Raw genomic sequence first — 13513 nt, forward strand, 5'->3', positions numbered from 1 at the left:
TATGGATATTTTTGCCAGATGCATGTATAACCTTATCAATCTGGAACTATAAAGTTAAATGCAAACTTAAGGCTCAGAGTTCCCTGGACTACTAGGTGATAAAAATTTGGGCTAAAGGACTGTGTGGGATAATTTACTATGGTTCATCCTTACCCTGAAGCTATAGCCAGATTATTGTAGAGGGTCTTCTAATAGATTACCCACTTTATGTGGGTCCAGGGTTTTAGTTTCTGTCCCCATCACCCTGCAAATTAAATCAAAATGATAGTTCAAGTGTACCAGGACAGACAAATGTCTCAGGGCAATAGCAGCTTTCTTGGGACAAGAGAAGCTTCTGTGCTTGCTTATTTCACTAGGTTCTTATTTTCCCTTTAATTTTCATTTTGTATTTCCTTATTATCCTTACTATTTCATTACTGTTCATTAAAGTTCTTCATTACTTTTAAGATTTTTAAAAAACATTTTACCCAACATTTTTACTAGTTTTAAGTAGGTGGGTTGGTCTAAAAGAACAAAACCTGCCATCATTAAAAACTCTTTTTCTCTCTGTTGTTTTTTTGTTTTGTTTTGTTTTTGTTCATTTTTTGGTGAGAAAGATTGTCCCTGAGCTAACATCTGTACCAATCTTCCTCTATTTTTTGTATGTGAGACGCCGCCACACACGGCTTGATAAATGGTGCATAGGTCCGCGCCTGAGATCCGAACCTGCGAACCCTGGGCTGCTGAAGCGGAGCCCATGAACTTAACCACTACACCACCGGGCCGGCTCTTTGTTTTGTTTTTTGTAAAGAAAACAAATATCACTTTTTATTTTCAGGGCTAACTTTTCAACCTGGGTTCCTGATCTCATCTCTAGATAATTTGTAGTATTATCTGGCTACAGATACAGTAGATATATTAGACACATTGTAACTTAAAAAAAAAATTCTTTTTCTTCTATCTTTAAGCTCTCTGCTTTCCTTTCATGAACTTAACCCTCTTCTTCCTTGCATTGCCAGAGTTCCAACATGACATTCTAGGTAGTAAAATTAGTTGTTAAATAAAAATTAATCAATTAATTAAGGACAAAAAGATAATTCTTAATATTAAGAAGAAAGCCTATAAAAAGCTTCTGCCTCACACACTTGTACTTCCAGTATTTTGCTCTTGAAGCTGTTTAACACAACAATGACATCTCCTACGTCTGGTTGAGAGTCAGTTCCTCCGTGCCTAAAAGTAGAAAAACATGAAAATGTCTATAACCAATTTAAGAAAAGACATACAATTATGATGGTATAAAAAACAGAATAAATTCATTCTGCAGTAAACATAAGTATAATATCACTTGTGTATATATCATATTTGCTGTTTCTACAGTCAATTCAGATATGCTGTAATACATTATCATTTTCAAAATTATCAAATCCATTTTAACTTAATCCAAATTACAATGGTATAAAAGTAACTCACTAAATTCGATATTGCCTAATCACTCAGAAACTCAAATTATTGCTTATCTTTGTTGTTGTATACCAAGATTATCACAAAAGTGAAATCTTTAATATCTCTTTGATATACTGCAATGATAATTAAAATACGGAACATTTTCTAGACTTTAAGATAAGTCATTTATATATCATAAGCAAAGGAATTCTACCCTGTCCAACTTTTCAACATCCAACTTCAAATACCAAAATTTGAAGTGCATTGTTAAACTCATAAGACTGAAAATGAATCTATGATGTCCATCTGGATCACTTGAATGTTTCTATTTTATATTATACATAATGTATTTCATTGTCTAATTTTCAAAACTGCATAAATCAAATATGACAGCTTTGATCAATAACTATTTTTATACTATTCTCACTATATACTAAAACATGCTACCATAAAAAACATTTACAATAAAATTGAATTTTCTCAAAGGGGGAAGCAATCAGAAAGAATTTGAGTTCAGATTTATAACATACACTTGAATATTTTTCTAAAATGAAAATCTGGGGATTCTAGTGCTATGCTGACTCACACACACTTTTGACTCCCTCTTACTTTCAGCTCCCCAGCTGAGGTGGCTAAACCAAAGTAGAAGGCACAGCCCTGCCCAACAACTATCATTAGAAAATAGAAAGCGTTCCAACTTATGTAGCAGAAGTGTCCAATTTCTTAAAAACTTTCAAGAGCTTCCAGAACCAAACATTGCTCAAGGGCATCAGCAACTTGAGCCATCAAATCCACTGTCCACTGAGACCAAGGCAGAGCCAGGTAAACCTGTATAAGATCTAAATCCACCGCTCTCCAGTCCCACCAGGTGGGAGAGGTAGGAGTGATGAAGACTCTTACTCTATCTCAGGCACTATTTCAAGCACGTTATAGACGTTAACTCATTTAATCCATACAACCATCCTTTGAGGAGGGTACGAACTGAGCCCAGGTAGTCTGGCTCTCCATCACCACACCACCAGGCCTTTATAAGTAACCCTAAACAACTAAAAGTCACTGGATACGTGAGGACGGTCGGCAGCTTAAATGAAGAAAACAAGCTAAGCAGTCAGAGGACATGGACTGCACTGGTAAGGAATTAATGCAGGAAAAAAAGGAGAGCATTCAAATAATTTATATTCCCAATGAGATTTGAGAGAATATTGTATCTCAGTAAAAGCCATTTACTTCAAAATGAAAGGATTCACTACATGTCAGAAAGCATTATTTTTTAAAAAAGGACATTTTTCCTGGAATTCTAAATATACATATCTTTTAAATTTTTGTAGAGGACAAGTAAATCACGCTGCCTCTCATTTCTTCTCCACAACACTTGATGGCAGAAGACAATGATGAAGCCTTGTTTCAAGCATTCTGAGGAAAATTATAATGCTTTTATCAATACTTACAAAAAGTAAGCAAAAAATTTTCAGGGCTTTAGGATCAAGAGTATACCACTAATGTTTCTGGAAAAAAATATTCATAGAAATTGGGTGCACATTATGATATGGCAGGCAACATCCATTCTACCTTTTAGCATATATTGCAGAAGTCAGAAAGCTAAAAACTCTTTTTTGTTTTTGTTCCTAGATTCTTTTGCAGCTACAGCTCTGGTTGATAATTAGATTCTGCTAAAGAGAGAGATATACTTGCATGTGATTTGGAATTTAGAAGTGAGGTAGGGGCAACATGCTTGGCTAGTTCCTTTTGGCAAGCAAAGTCATAGAGACATAGAGGTTTTCTACAGTAGCGTTCCAGTGTGCAATCTCTTAGCTTTCAGGTTACAGAGAGCCAGCTGACATGCTGGTAGTAGCAGCTTTGTGCTTTCTCAGTTTTCTGATAATGGGAGAGGTACTGGCTCTTTCTGGTTGGTCAGTTCCCTGGCTTTGTTCTGTGAGCCATTCCTGGGGGCCAGCCCTCCTAGAGAGCCTGCTCCTCCAATCCTTCCTAACACAGTCAAGAGTCCATCTTCCTGTGTTAAATTCTTCTTTGAGGGTCGGCCCCGTGGCTTAGCGGTTAAGTGCACGGGCTCCGCTGCTGGCAGCCCGGGTTCGATCCCGGGCGCGCACCGACGCACCGCTTCTCTGGCCATGCTGAGGCCGCGTTCCACATACAGCAACTAGAAGGATGTGCAGCTATGACATACAACTATCTACTGGGGCTTTGGGGGGGGGGGAATTCTTCTTTGAGATGAGAAGCCAGCCACCCAAACAAAAAATGATCGTGAAAGATCAAAAGACATACATAAAAACTATGATCAATAGTGAATTTAGTCAAACTTACATTTAACTGATGGTAATGTGATGGTAAAGAACTAAAGAGAAGATTCTTTGGGAGGGGTAGTAAAAGGATGCTAGAATGCTTCAACTGAGGCATCAGTAAGACAGCTTTCAGGGAAGGGACTGTGTGAGATGAAGCTGAAGAATGTCTCTGGAGAGAGCTATTGCCAGGCTGTGAGTCCCCACAACTATATCCTCTGGGGGAGAGGGGCGGAAGAGTATTACCTTCTAGTCCTAAACTCAGTAAGGTAGATGCTTTAAAGGGAAAGCACTTTGCAATGTATTTTCTGAAGTTGGGAGACACGGAGGACCGCGTCTGGCTCATATTTGGGAAAGTTAAAGTGGACCACGGACTAGGATATGATATTTGAAGACTGATTTATTATTGTTGTAATCCAGGAGAGTACTATTGCCTTTGAGACTGGCCTGAACTCCTAGAGTTTTCTGGGCAAGTGATGTGTAAGTATTTCCCATGGATCAGATGTAGCCAAGCAGGAGAGAGATTTGCTTTTGTTATTAGCAAGGAGCAAGCATACCTCCTGCCAGTATGGCAACCTGGAGATATGAGCAGACCTCAGCAAAAATAGGCTGCAGGTATAACCATCCAGTCTCTGGATGCCCAGAGACTGAGGGAGTTGTTAGAAAAGCCGACTGGAACAGAGACGCACCAATGGGGACCAGAGAATCAAAAGAGAGCAAGGTGCTGCAATAGAGGCCTTCTAAGAGTTCACAGAAGCGCTCCACAAAGAGGGAGCTTTAACTACTGCCAGGGCCAGACAGTGCAAAGCTAGCTTACAAAGGGTCCAGCTCAAGGAACTGTGGAGAAAGAATGGAAAGCCTTGTTCCAAATCTCTCCTGCCTCCTGTATAAAATGTAGGAGAAGCAGTTTAGTCTCAAAGGTACCAAACTAAAATTATGTACAAATATCAATTTGGCAATGTTTTTCTGAAGATTTCAAGTGAAAAGGCTAGCATATAATTTAGCATATTGAAGCCATATATATAAAGTATCCATTATTCTCTACAATTTAATTAGGAAAATCTGAGAAGCAGCACTTGCCTAATTTTAGTAGAATTACAAAGATTTTCTTTTCTAGGAGAGAATAATTTTATTGAGTACTTTTGTATTCAAGGTAAATAGCAGTCAACATTGAGTATAGGCAGATGATCAGCAGTTAAAGATTACAAAAAGATAGAGAGACATAAAAAGTACACGAGGATTATGCATAATAAACAAAAAGCCAAACTTTAATATATCAAATTATTTAGTCATGGTTTTAAAATCTGGACTTAGAAACTCATGTCAATATTATTTTAGCTTAGCTTTTCAGCATATTTCAAGAACATTTTTCCTAAATATAAATGTAACATCAATCAGAATTAAATCATAAATTGGGATAAACAGAATTTCTATTTTTATCATATTTTATATTGAGCTGTTTTTCATTACTGATACTTTAATTTCAAAGAAATTTTATTACAGAGTAGCATCATTTATGTTTTCTCCATTCTGGATATCTTGTGACATATTATTCACATTTGGAGTTAATTATGATTGAGAGAAGCTTATGGTTTTATTGTTTATAAGTAATACAAATAAATTTAAAATTATTTCTATTACCAAAAGTTGTCTAATTGTGAATAATAAAAACCAGTTTTCCACTAATAATGTTAGTGGTACATAAAATATAATGATCATCAGGGGCTATTTTCTCCCTAAACATCCATTTATAGATAGCAAATAATGGTAAAGAAGATAAAATAAAACCTAATATAATGTACAGTTTTACATAATATATATTATACATATTATATATAAGAAACATATTGTACATATATTACATAATATAAAGTAATTTACAGAATTGTAATTTGTAAAGAAGGAAGAGGAGTAAGTGGGGAGGAAATGGACATTTACTCAATATGTGAGACATGGCATCCTATGACGATTATCTCATTTAGTCCTCACCAAGATCCCACAGGGTAAGTAGAATTACCCCCTCTTGTTATGAGGAAATAAAGACTCCAGGTGGTAAAGAAATGTATGCAAGGTCAACCAGACAGCTGGTGGCAGAGAGGGATTTGAATTACAGTTTATCTAATTCCAAAGGGCTTTCTTTCCCTTTGCAAAAAAACAATGGTGAAACAGTAGTGGCAGATTTAGGAACACTGAGTTCCTGGCAATACACTTTGCACAAGATCCAAGAGGCTGAAGCAAAGCATGAATGGTTCTTGAAATCGTACCTTGAAACCATAGTTTTTATAAGAAGAGTCAACAGAAACGTTACAGTGTATTTTGCTTATTTTCTGTACCACCATAACACTCTTTTAAAGCATTTATAATTTATTAATAGTCACTCATTTTCTTAACTGTCATCTCCTACTGAAACGAGTTGTGGAAGGGTAGGAACTGTATTTTGTTCACCTGTTTATCTCCAATATTGTCCTCTGCTTTCACCTGACCACCCACCTCCCATCCCCAAGCAACTAGTCATATGATGTCTGTCACTATAGTTTGTATTACCTAGTGTTTTACAACTTATAAAAGGAACCATAAAGTAAGTATTCTCTCTCTTTTTTTTTTTTTTGCCTCACTTATTTTATTCAGCATAATCATTTTGAGATTCATCTGGGTGACTGCGTGTATCAATAGTTCACCCTTATATAGTGCTGGGTAGGAATCCATTATATGGATATACCACATTTTGATTATTCCTTCACTTGTTAACATTTGGATTGTTTCCAGGGCCTGGCAGTTACAAATAAAGCTGCTGTGAACACTAATGTACAAGTCCTTGTATGAACATATATTTCCCTTTATCTTGGGTAAATACCTATGAGTGAAATCCCTGGATCATGTGAATATTTAAATTTTTAAGGACCTGACAAACTGTTCCAAAGTGGTTGTGCTATTCTACATTCCCACTGGTAGTGTATGACAGTTCCTGTTGCTTCATATCCTCACTGGCACTTGGTAGCGTCAGTCTTTTTAATGCTAGATATTCTAATAGATGTGTGGCAGTATCTCATTGTTATTTAAATGTGCATTTTCCTAATAACTAACGATGTTGACTATCTTTTTTATGTGCTTATTTGCCATCCATTTTTCTTTCTCAGATGAAGTGTCTGTTCAAGTCTTTTGTAAATTATCAGGTTGTTTTCTTATTGTTGAGTTTTGATAGTTCTTTATACATTCTACATATAAATTCTTTGTTGGATATATGCTTGGTAAAGATTTTTCTCCCAGTCTGTGACTTGTCTTTTCGTTTTCTTTTATAGTCCTAACATACTCTTTTAGTGTGAATATTCATACGTTTTGCAATAGAAATGATGTTTGCTTAATGAAATGCTTTCTTAGATCCTGCTCAATGTGTCACAATATATGATGTAGGTACTATATTAACTTTCTAAAATCTGAAAAATTCTAAATTCTGAAACACATATGGTCCTAAGAATTTTAGATGAGACATTTGTACCTCTATCCTCTTCCTGGAATATTTTGCCTACGGTATTACTAGCAGTAAGTTCCTATAATTCTTCTACCTTCTCTTGAGGTACTATCTTATTCTAATGTCAACACACTTCCTCCATCCTCCTTCTCATCACAGAATTAAGCATTCCCAGCTTTGTGTGCATTGATTATTAAGCATACTTGTTGACTGACTTTAGGTGCTAGGCACAGTATAAGGAAAAGGAAAAAAAGTAGCGAAAAAAAGGTACAATAATCCATAACCCTATACTATCTTTGTTGACCACAGTGCTTGGTATAACAATAGGTGCTCAATAAATATTTATTGAAATAAAGGAAAACTATAGATATTTATTAAGGGGTATAAAAAAGACTTTACCAGGGATTGGCAAACTATAGCTGGCAAGTGAAATCAGGCTGGTGGCCTATTTTTTATGGCCCCTGACCTAAAAATGGTTTTTACATTTTAAAATGGTTGTTAAAAAAAAGAATATTGACAAAAATCATATGTTCCCTCAAACATTAACTATTTACTACTGGCTCCTAATAGAAAAAGTTTGATGCTGTCTGCTTTATACTGTGCTCACTGATGAGCAGGGAAGTTACTGTGAAAGAAACCAATTCTTATTTATAAAAACGAAAAACTGAACATAACCCATGGATAATAGCTTTGTTATATAAGATCTAATACATACTATATTGTCATTAAAAGATAAATATATTAATTATGGTAATACATGGCAAATTCTATAGAAAACAGTTAAGTAAAGGAGATACAGAACAAGATATATACTTTAGGCATATCTTTTATATTTTTGAAATAAAACTGATAAGAACAAATGTCACAGTTTTATAAGTAGTTTTTGTTTTATAGTAATGGTATTTGTGAACACTTTAGTTGTTTTGATGACCTTGGTTATATCACACTAAAAACTTATTCACATATAAAAATTTAAAAGGGGTTTATATAGCTCACCCAACTATTTGATAAATATCTTCAGATTTTCCTTGGCGTAACTTCAGGATCCAAGCACCTGGGTTTGCTTTTAATTGAAAATATCCCTTTTAAGATGAGAAAAATATGATCCCAGTTATATGACTAAAAACATATCCAACTGTTCAATAAAGATTATACATGAATCATCTAAGAAAGCATTTACTAACTGTGGAATGAATTCTATAAATGAATTTCAAGGAAGAAGGTTTTGCAATAACCTGTAAAAGCACATTCTGAGAGTATGATTCCCTTCATTTTTGTTTTATTTAATTATCTTAAGGATTCAATTTTGTTTTTGGGGAGCTGTTCAGCAATAGCAGGATAAAAATTATTTCACCTTATTATTAGGAAAACTTAGAGGATTTCACCAAAACATATAATACCATAAATTAAGTACTTATAATACTTACAAGATTGGCCATCACTATTGTATCAACCACGACAGGTTTATTTTTTGTGCCTAGTGTAAACTGCAGACCCCGAGGAGGTTGTTCTGTTATTATATCAAAGCAGTGTCCTTCAAGTAGTAGATATTCTAGTTCATATTCTGCTGTAACAGTTCTCTCAATCTATGGAGAAAATATGTCATTGTTTTTGGTATCAGTAATTCTCATAATACAAACTTTATAAGAAATAAATGTGATTATTTTAATATTAGCCAATGTATTTTGGGGGGCAACTTCAAGTCTTTCTTTTACATGAGTGAACTTAGTGGTTGAATCAATTTCTTGAAGAGCAAAGTTCATGATGAGCATTTTTTTCTTTTCCCATGACATCAGCTCTACTCCTACCTCATGCTATATGCACCAATATCACAATCAGGAAAGATGTGAGCAGGGATGGGTGCCCTGTGAGTTGTAGTATTCAAGGTCTCTTCAAGACAGATTTAGATAGGAAACTCCTCAAAGGAGCTGCTTCATTTGCTGTTGCCCTAGAGCTCCCACTTCAGATCTGGCAAGAAAGCCAACTTATCATCTATTGCCTTTCTTGTAATTTTTAAAAATTAATGTTTAATTGTTTTCCACTCTAACATATGCTCATTAAAGAAAATTTAAAAAATATAAGAAAGCGGAAAAGAGAAAAAAAAGAAATCATCTACAGACTAAACATTCTCATACACATTGACTCACTGATTTCTATCTCTTTGCATAAATTTTTTTTCTAAGAAAGTGTAACCTGCTTTTCATTAAATATAGTTTTCCAAGACATGTCCCTATCTCTATAAACATCCTTTTAAATGGCTGGACACTTCAACTGTTTCCAGATTTTCGTCTATTGCAAGTTTTATAATAAATATTTTAGGGATGAAGCTTTTTCTCTACTTCATATGAAAAACATAACCAAACATGAAAATAAATCAAATGGTAAGTGATTTTTACATAGTTTGGCAATTTTGTTGAGCAGATAAGACAGTGATGCTATCTATTTCTAATTTTATTTCACTATATATTGTTTGTCATTATTGAAAAACAAATGAGGTTTTTGACATTATTGTTTAGTATTTTTAGGATACAGAGTATTTGAAAATGTCCTCTATTATATAGTTTTTTAACTGTAATTACCACATAAATAATTACAGTACTTATCTACAGCATTTTTTATTGAGTCTAGTTCTCATAATTTTACTGTTTTTAAGAACAAGAAATGGGTAACTTCTTTGAAAACAGTATTCGTTTCAACATTTAGTTGGGTTCTGAACTGGCTGTTGAACTATTACTCTTCTAGTGATGAACCTCGTATACTTCATTAACCTGTGTCCACAGTGTCCACAGTCCTTACAGCACTTTGGATGGCAAGATTTACATGGGATAGTCTCAGAATAGGAGAATATTAAAAGTTAGAGAGAAATCATAGAGAAAACCTAGTTCAATTCCTTCATTTTATAGACAACAAAATTGTTGCCCAAAGTGATTAGGAAGTAAAGCTTAACTATTTTTTATTATGAATTAGATTAGAATTATGAATTAGGGCAGAGTCCAGATACACTCAATCAGTTTATAACTAATAATATATTCATTTTATAATATATTAATGTGAAAATTTCTCTTGTCCCTATATATTTGTATAAGACGTCAATTCTATTGACTTATTCAAACCACAACACCAAAAACAGCCAATTTGTTTTTTAAAGAGTTCTTTCTAGTGAATATTTTAAGTTTTCTAATCATTTCATAAAGGTGCTTCAAGTTAAATTAGTTCCTATTATTAAGGTTATTTTCAGCAAGAATATAAAAGCTAGTGATCTATTTTTGATGTTTACATCTTTATATTTTAATTTATCTGTTCTAAATATTAGCTGTTGATATGAGACATGAATTTAATACCCTTCAAACATAACTTTGGGTGCATATTAATATTACTAAATAGAAGTGTTTATTGTATTGTTCTGTGGCTGAATAGTTAAGTTAGTTTCTTTCCTTAGACAAAGTATATGTTTAATTGTAAAGATTAACATTTGCTTTCATGTAAGTCATCTATGGCAGTCAAATAGGAATCCTTCAACAATTACATTGGTAATGAATGCCTCATCAATAAAATTGATATCTAAACTATTTATACTTCAGAAGGTCTGAATACATTTTTTCTGTGAATCTCTTTTAACATAGCCACACCCTATTTTCCTTTAGCAATCTTTTATTTACTCACTTCCTTTTTACTGGGTAAACAATCACTTCTCTTTCAGGTATTTCGATATCTTTCAGACACAGGCTGTGATTAAATAGAATTGGTGAGTCTTTGGATGCAGATCTAACAAGCTCTGAGAACAACCCCTGAACTCTAGGTAAAAGTAACTCTCACTTTAAGCTTTCCTGTAACCCACCTTTGTCACCTTTAATTATGGCATCATTAACAGTAGTTGTGTGATGAACAAACTCCTGGTAAAGACTTTTTCTAGATCAAGCTTTTTTTAGGTGTTTATATAATGTTCAGGAATTAGATGCAGCAAGCAGTACTTTTGTGAGCTAGTATGTAGTGACAAATCTCTCATTATTAGTCTCATTTTTGCCAGGGTGCACTGTTTTCCTTTACCTACTACTCCTCCTTTCTATCCTAGAAAGTGTATTTACTTTGTTATTTCATATTCTTCTCGGATAGCTGCAGGTAATATTCTAAGTATTCACAGCACACAGTGAAAGAGAAGAGCCTTAGAGATGGGTTAACTTCCACAGCTGCTAGAATTTATAATTTCCTTCTGTTTATTCATATAATATATGAGGACAGAAGAAATTATTTCTTTTTATTTTAGTCTTCTAAAATAAATATAGCTACTGTTCATTTAAATAGCTTCAAAAAAGACATTGCTATATTTGCCACTCACAACAAAAAATATTTAATCTCCATTAATTATTTAATAGCTGCTGAAATTTTTCACCAGCAGACTCAATTCAAAATCTTTTCTAAACTGCACTAATTCTCCCACCACAAACTTTTTACCCTTTGGTTAGAATCTTTAAAGTTATCCTATTGATACATGTTTCTGACCTCTCTTAATGAAGAATCCAATAGACTCATTTAAGAGATCCAACTGATCATGAAGAAAACAGGATTTTTTTTTTTTTTACTTCTTGCCAAGTTCATTTCTGAATTTTCCCTCGTGGATTTTATTATTTTGCTGTCTTTCTCTTCTTTCCCTAGATCTGAAGGACTGATTTAGAAGATTGCTATGCCTGAGTTCTAGGTTCTTCCCTAGGTGGGTAAAGTTGGGGGTATCAGTGAGTATGTTCCAGGGAAGCGAGTTAGGGTCCCACAGAATCTACTCATGAGTGGATCAGAAGAAACTTGCCTAGAAGGAAAATCTTTAGACAAAAGGTAACACATGAGAAACAAATACAATGAACAATCTTAACCAAATTATTAGAGGTACAATGTTTATGCCTAGGTCAAGGCAATGGCCTCATTCCGAAGTAGCTTGTCAAACAGAGTTGGAAATAGGTCAGAGGCTGTGCAGAACCAGGCAAGAGGGAGGACAGCGAGAAGGACGTATTTTCTCTCCAGTTTCCGGATACCTGTTCTCTAGGTAAATTCCCCCAAAATTCTTCTGTTTTTTGTGGTTTCTGAATCTCTTTCCCATATTGAATGTAATATTTTGAAAGACTCAGTATATTTTAAAATAGTCTCCCCTTTTTTGTGCTGAGGGTGGAATGACAACAGGTGGGGAAAAGAAGTCTGGTCAATTACTGGACAAGGATCACGGTGGAGGCGATGGGAAGCAATGCACCCAGCCTACAGTATATGAGCGAGCTCTCTTTCCTGCTTTCACCCCTAATCTCATTAGGACTGCTTTCTCTGACAATGAGCTATGGAGCAAAAAAGAGTTTCAGATGGAACTGCTCCTTTCTGAGTTAAAAACAAAACCTGAAGGGCAAAATAGGTACTTAATTGTGTTGTCCTAAGTTGCCATGCACCCATCTCCATATTTTCTACATTGTTCACCTTAGAGTAGCATCTGTGAACCAGGGGTCTGAAGCAACAAAGAAGGCAGGGGCATCTAGGAACCTGGAAAACTAGAGAAGCTGAATTTGGAATTTAGGGAAACTCAAAAATCAAAGGAAAGACTAGATCAGGACCTGGAATCATAAAGAAGAAAATTTTGGTGAGTAGCCACAGTAGGACCACTCACTTGCTACAGTTACCATAGCTGATAAGAATTTATCCTATTCATCTTTCTTTATATAACTTTACATGATAACTTACATCCTTTAAGTGAATATTATCAAGGTCACAGTTGCTGTGTACTGTATCTACCAACCAGCCTTCAGGAGTAATCATGTTGAGGGTTAGAAGGGGTGATTCTGGGATATCCAAGAATTTTGCCACTGGTCCAATATTGTCATTAGCCATTAACATCAGTTCTGGTTCCAGAACAAAACGGTAAAAGCTGTTGATAGAATATAAATAAAAATACATACTGTGACCAAAATTGAGATTTCTTCGGTTTAAAATATTTTAAAACTGAAAATGGCTTAAAAACATGACCAGAAAGTCTTAAATTAAAAAGATTAAAAACACAGTATACTGCAGAAGAGTTAATGCTTGTAAATGGTAGACAATTATTTTGTTTACACTATTATCTATTATAAGATTGTATATTATACACCCTTGTTAATTATTTTTTAATGAACATGATTAAAATCCCTTTAAGACATACTGGCTTATGCAGGTTCTAGTAGTTTATGATCTGTATTCACTGATTCTCCTTTAAATTTGACCATGGTCTACTTTTCAGCCATTATATTAGCTCTTAGCACCACTAAAAACTTGAAGAGAAATGATAACCAAAAAGCAAGTAAGATTCAAGCTAAACTCT

The 13513-nt window shown here is 34.5% G+C and overlaps 1 protein-coding gene across 1 annotated transcript in view; it reads right to left on the reverse strand.

Annotated features, from left to right (window-relative positions):
* Positions 1-13513, reverse strand: part of UGGT2 (UDP-glucose glycoprotein glucosyltransferase 2) — a 184825-nt gene that overhangs the window by 38266 nt on the left and 133046 nt on the right. Inside the window, exons 27-30 of the mRNA XM_058548392.1 lie at positions 12901-13084; positions 8616-8774; positions 8185-8270; positions 1125-1209 (exon numbers count right to left, since the gene is read on the reverse strand). Of these exons, the coding sequence (XP_058404375.1) occupies positions 1125-1209; positions 8185-8270; positions 8616-8774; positions 12901-13084 (514 nt within the window). The remainder of the gene's footprint in view (positions 1-1124; positions 1210-8184; positions 8271-8615; positions 8775-12900; positions 13085-13513) is intronic.

The sequence above is a fragment of the Diceros bicornis genome, chromosome 9 (genome assembly GCF_020826845.1).
Source record: "Diceros bicornis minor isolate mBicDic1 chromosome 9, mDicBic1.mat.cur, whole genome shotgun sequence".
In the NCBI taxonomy this organism is placed as follows: domain Eukaryota; kingdom Metazoa; phylum Chordata; class Mammalia; order Perissodactyla; family Rhinocerotidae; genus Diceros; species Diceros bicornis.